This window comes from Triticum dicoccoides, chromosome 5A (assembly GCF_002162155.2).
Source record: "Triticum dicoccoides isolate Atlit2015 ecotype Zavitan chromosome 5A, WEW_v2.0, whole genome shotgun sequence".
Taxonomy (NCBI): Eukaryota; Viridiplantae; Streptophyta; class Magnoliopsida; order Poales; family Poaceae; genus Triticum; species Triticum dicoccoides.
In genome coordinates, this window is record NC_041388.1 from 9876532 (window position 1) to 9882242 (window position 5711).

A 5711-nucleotide genomic window follows, 5' to 3' on the forward strand; every position below is an offset into this window, starting at 1 on the left:
ACTATGTTGGATGACAAAAAAGGTTCAAACAGGCCGTTCAAGGGTGGCTTGGTTCCGTGTTGGAATTGCCCTTAAGTTGATGCCAAGTCTACCACATTATTGTCGCTGTTACACAAATTTGTCAGGCCATTTCTATGTCGTGGACATTTTCAATATTATTTGCATGTTTTGTAACTTTTTGTAATATATAATCATTCAAATAGATGCACATGTTGTGCGGATTTCATTTTGAAACATGTGCAGCAAAGAATTGTGCATATTTGCGAAACTTTCTAATTCTACGTTTTGTCCATCCAAACAAGAATTGAAGTTGTTGCTCCCCTTAGATTCTAATTTCTAAGTCAATGAACATCCAAATACAAAAATTAGCATTGAAGTCAATTCAATGCAAATGCCTCGAATGCCTACATCCAAATATAATTGCCCCGTAGGGTGTAGTACTACTACAGAATGTAGGTCATGCAGTAATATGTGGAGGTGGAGTCGGCCACTTAGGTTCACGGAAGGGAGGGCGTGAAGATGGAGGAGGTGGCTGAGCAGTTGGAGGATACTTGGCTATCACCCGAGGCTGACGTCGTGGCTTGGTACTTTTAGGCTTCTGCAACCGAGGAGGCAAATCAGCCGCTGGACTTGACTCATCAGCCGCTGGACTTGCCTCATCAGCCTCTTCATCCTTCTTCTCAGGAAATTCAAATATAACAGGGTGTGGGTTGTTCCAACACATGGGAACACTTGGCTGCAGAGAAACAAAAACAGAGATAAAGCTTCGGCCAATGATAGAAAATGCCCATTTTGAATGAGAGAAAATGGTACCATGTACCTACCTGTGTATTATCATGATCAAGATCACGGGGAGGCTGGTACATTTTAACTTCTCCAGGGGCTGCATAACATCATGACCGTGTTAGCATTATTTATTAATCATTACCACAATCCTTTGAGCGCACCAGAGAGAAAGATAGGGATCATGAGTAGCTGATAAGGTTGGTCAAGGGCATTTTTGTCTCTGAAAATCACGAAATCAGATATGTACATATTTCTTGCAAATATTCTAAAATGGTACGCAATGGCATATTTCGAAGTACTTGAATTTACATTTTACAGTGGCATGCTTCAAGATAAAATATTGCAGAATCAAATTAAACCAAGGAAAAAAAAACCATCAGACCTGCATGTTGCGGAATACATGCACCATCATCATGGACAAATGCCAATTATGTAGCAAATAGCCTAATGCTCGACTATAGTAGCATTATAAAATTTTCAAATATGTATCATGTACTGATCCTGTACGAGCATGAACGTCAAATCACTGTTAGGAATGTAGATCATTTTGATTTCCTAAGATAACTTTATAAGCTACTAGCACTTTGCTGCACGCTTATTAGATTCTTTTGGGGATGCTGCTATAAGGTTGTATTTGCTTCTTCTTTTTTTACATTATAAGGTTGGTTACTTTTATGACTACAAAGTTGAATTTTTTTTCATGTACAACGAAATAATTCTTGGTCATCAGTGAAATTTCTTTGTGTGCATTATAAACGGTAGGTGAAGAATGCTTCAAAATTTGATTTTGTTTATCGCCTCAAGCAAAGTTTGCGGCAAGGACAAAAACAAAAGATTCCAGGAAACGATAACATCAGTTTTGCATGATACACATCACTTCACTCTTCTTATGCTAAAAACATGACTAACACCAAGGCCTAAGCAGCTCTGATGTACCAGGCATGTGCAATTGAATACAGAACTAGCCGTTGAAAAGTATGAGACCCTTAGCCGTTAGCGTAAAAACAAGCTTATTTGATGTAGTGCATGTGCAGAATTCTAATTTAACAAATCTTAGCTGCAGCATTTAAAACAGCCTTGTGGTATCTATTGAGAAACCAGGGGACTTACTAATTATCTGAGACCCATCAATGGTATTTGTCAAAACCATGTCGAAAGGAGGCATCTGCCAAGGAAGTTGAAAATTTCGTTTAACACTGTCCGCAGACTCCTTGTCCGCAAACCGCACATTAATATAGCGTTCCTTCTTATTCACTTTCATGAAAAGATCCTACAAAATTAAAGCGTTAGCGCATTACAACGTCCATTCATAGTACATATATTGATAATAAAGAATAAAAAGAAAACGCTCACCTGACCAAACTGACGTGTATAACATTCCACCAGATCTGCAGTAATCATCGGTCCATCTTTTAGTGGACGAAACCTAATGGTGTCCAAGGGATCGGGGCCCCGCCTACTCTTTTTTGGCTTGGAACTTTCACCAGACTCGGCAAGAGATCTTTTCCTGCTCAGAGGAGATCCTTTCTTGCTCTTGCTCGACATCTAAAACAGTGGATGCAGCATTCAATCAGAGTCAATAAGATCTCAGGAAGACGACTGACTACTCGTGCTAGACAAATTCAGCCCAAAGCTAGGCTTTCCCGGCGGCCACCTTTAGGGACGGCGATGGGAGAGGGGAGGGAGGAGGGGGTAGCGGCAGCGGGCGCTAGGGGTTGAGCCCGTCACCCTGGAGGAGATGACGCGAGGGGTGTCCAATATTTTACTCAAATCATGAATTCTTGGGGAGCGGGGGCTACTAATTTCCAATCAGATGGCAGGAAAGGCAGGAACAACCCCTCTAAAGTTGATGATCGCATAGAGAAAGCTATTGGCTTGAACTTTCATGTTGCCGGATAAGAAAATTCACTAGAGTCGGTAAAAGAGATGCTCTTGGCAATTTCTTCAAGTTCAAACCAGAGCTTCATCATTCCTCATCAAAGTTTCTTCTGAATGTAAGCTTGAGAATAACATAACCATTTTTGGATATGAAAGAATACAAAGTTTCATGATACTAGCAGTTTTGCCACCTAGTGACATAATCAAAGGACGCATGCACGGGCGCGCTTGGACATGAATGGAACAAAAAATCAGAAATACTGCTGAATGGTGATGTTCTCAGGGACACTACTGGGAAGTTCATAGCTGTCGGGAAGTTCATAGGTTTTGATGCTCTAACTACAGAAGCGACGATGCTAAGATATGTGCACCAAAACTGACGTAAACTCAAATAGTAGCATCGAAGTGATCAGCACGATGACTAATGGTGGGCCCTAGTCGGACGTGGCTGCTGCCATTTTTAAGGATCCTCCGAATGAAATCTTAAGATCCCTACGCATTGATAAATAAACCTGTATATTTATTTATGCTTATATACTTTTTTATATCACACAAATGTGAGTGGCCCCTAACTAATCATCCAAGAAGCATGCGGCCGGGGTGTTCTACTCTTTGGACAGGGCGCACCGTCCAACAAATTTGGTACTCCCTCTGTAAGCAAATATAAGGCGTTTTGTGTCACTAATATTTGTTTACAGAAGGAGTAGAAATCTGTTACGGACGAAAGGAAATAAACTGAACCTTTGATGACCAAACAAATTTCTCGGGTGATTACATAGTGGCAGATAACAACAAAGGTTCAGGCAAGACGGAATACAAAATACAACAATATTATAACAAGCTTGATTTACTACTCCCTTCGATCCATATTAATTATCGCCGACTTAGTATAACTTTAAGTGCAAAAGTTGTTACTAAGCTGGTGACAATTAATATGGAATCCCAGGGAGTAATATTTCTACATCAGGCTTAATAAGGTTCAAGACCTAATACTAGTTCCTCCCGCTCTTGAAATTAATACTCATCGCCCTAAAAGTCGTACTAAGTCTGGCGACAATTAATATGGATTAGAGGGAGTAAGTATTTCTACATCAGGCCTAATAAGGTTAATACTCATCGCCCTCCTGCAACAACTTTTTTTGATGCTCACAGTACTCCATCATATCGTCTGCAAACTGGGCGTCACTCCTAAAATCGAACATTAAATCCACGTCCAGCATCCCGTCCGTGTGCTCGGTTCCATCGGCGGTAATATCATGATCACACTCAAGAAAGTCTACTGAATCTGGATACACAATCTTCCTCGCGGTTCCCTTTCCATAGTAGCAACGGCCTGTCACCAAAACCAAAATTGATTTATTATTGTATCAATCACAACAAGACAGCTCAGCGATTCTTCAAAGTGAAAGGCTTGGCAAATGATGTCTATTTGCGTTGGTTTCACTCACCGGACCAATGGTATGCAATAGAAAACAATGACAAATTTAAACAGCAGTTCTTGACAAGGAAAAAGAAGGTTAGAAGTACACTTTGGAACGTAGAGAAAGTGTATCTCAAAAGAATCTTAAGATGTTTAGTCCTTTTTTACAGACGATCAGCAACAAGAGGACATAAATGTTCAATTTATGTCAAAATTGCTACATCGAAGCGGTACTAATCTATAACATATCCTATGCACATGATATGTACCAGAATTCAGAGGTGTATTTAAATCTTGCAATTTTGCGGGTAAATGTCTACATGAGTATGAGCGCATGGCCGTTTCAACGGAAGAAATGTGACCTGAGATTGGTGCAGATAGGTCCTTACATTTGTTTTCTGTTCCATGTGTTTGTGGCTTCTATTGCGGAAAGGATGTAGATTAGAGATTACTGTAACTCATACATCACCATTCGAGATGATAAACAGGTGTACAATCGCGGCAGAACTGTAAACTGGGTTGCAAATCCAGAAGAATACACATTTTAAATGGGGTAGCTATCGAAGGGTGGCTTTCTCGGTACTTCAAAGGGAGCAATATGCATAGCAAATTGGGTTCAGATACTCGGCTTCTTGACATGCTGCTAAGGTCATCTGATGTGGTGAAACATAGTACGCAGACAGTGAGGGGTAGTTGATTCCTGCTGTGGTCAAGGAGAGGCATGGTGCAGTCGATGTAGTGGGAAGGAGATGACTGCTGGGAGAGGAGGAGGTGCTTGCTGATATGGATAAGGGGCCAGAATGGAGAGTAGAAGCTGAATATCGTCAAACAATTGCAGGGCCATCGTGTTTGCCAAAATTAAAAACCACTCAATGGACTCTTCAGTTTATACTTAAATTAATTATTCATGGGATGATGTATTTTCCTGCTTGTAAAGTTCATAATGTTGACTGCAAAATCTGAATGGACATGAACTAATTTTTACAAATAAATGCTGATTGCCTGGGTGGCTGATTCACAAGTTTGTCGATAGTGAGTGTATGCATAGCCACTAATTTGCTGTATCATCTTGCATATATGGAAAATGGTGTACCAATTAAAATGCGAGGAGCAGAATGCAGAAAAGAGAGAAGGCAGTGAATGTGCATGCAGTACCCTACATAAGGTCTTCTGTATGGGAGATATAGAATACCTGCTAGTCTGGTGCACACAAAAAATAACTGAAGTGTGATCACAGAAGGACTCTAGGAACAGTGACTCAAGTAGGTAACATACTAGAGCCTAATGCACAGTCTAGACAATGGTGTGAAGTGGAATGTGAAGCAGCATCCCTGGGTGTATGCAAAATATGATAAACAAGGTGACTAGAGAAGGTTGAGTGGAAGGTGGTGATAGAGAGGCCACGTGGGGTGTCTGTTCATAGGGTACAGAAAAAGCTGGATTTCTTTGTGGATGAGCTGGTGGCTGAGTACTTGGCACTGATGGATGACCTGTTGGTGGCTGAGCACCAACTCAGTGCTCCTAAATAAGTTATTCTTTATGGGAGCTATCTCTATGATTGGATGAAACAAACAAGCATCTTAGGATTGTAAGATGAAAAGCCGTTAATTGAAATCAAAAGGATCTT

The 5711-nt window shown here is 40.7% G+C and overlaps 2 protein-coding genes across 2 annotated transcripts in view; both read right to left on the reverse strand.

Moving 5' to 3' along the window:
* Positions 1-274: 274 nt before the first annotated feature.
* LOC119296801 (early nodulin-75-like) lies at positions 275-2326 on the reverse strand. The gene is made up of 4 exons (XM_037574862.1): positions 2140-2326; positions 1897-2056; positions 825-883; positions 275-736 (listed from the first exon to the last, which is right to left on the reverse strand). Exons 1-4 carry the CDS (start codon positions 2185-2187, stop codon positions 458-460), a joined length of 546 nt encoding a protein of 181 aa, XP_037430759.1. The 5' UTR covers positions 2188-2326; the 3' UTR covers positions 275-457.
* Positions 2327-3391: 1065 nt separating this feature from the next.
* Positions 3392-5711, reverse strand: part of LOC119298787 — a 5081-nt gene continuing 2761 nt past the window's right edge. Inside the window, exon 3 of the mRNA XM_037576082.1 lies at positions 3392-3997. Within this exon, the coding sequence (XP_037431979.1) occupies positions 3771-3997 (227 nt within the window). The 3' untranslated portion in view covers positions 3392-3770. The remainder of the gene's footprint in view (positions 3998-5711) is intronic.

Coding starts and splice junctions, on each gene's coding strand:
- LOC119296801 (XM_037574862.1), bottom strand. CDS start 2,187: ATGATTACTGCAGATCTGGTGGAATGTTATACACGTCAGTTTGGTCAG. Junction 2,057..2,139: donor ATACACGTCAGTTTGGTCAG/GTGAGCGTTTTC, acceptor TTAATTTTGTAG/GATCTTTTCATGAAAGTGAA. Junction 884..1,896: donor TGATGGGTCTCAGATAATTA/GTAAGTCCCCTG, acceptor GATGTTATGCAG/CCCCTGGAGAAGTTAAAATG.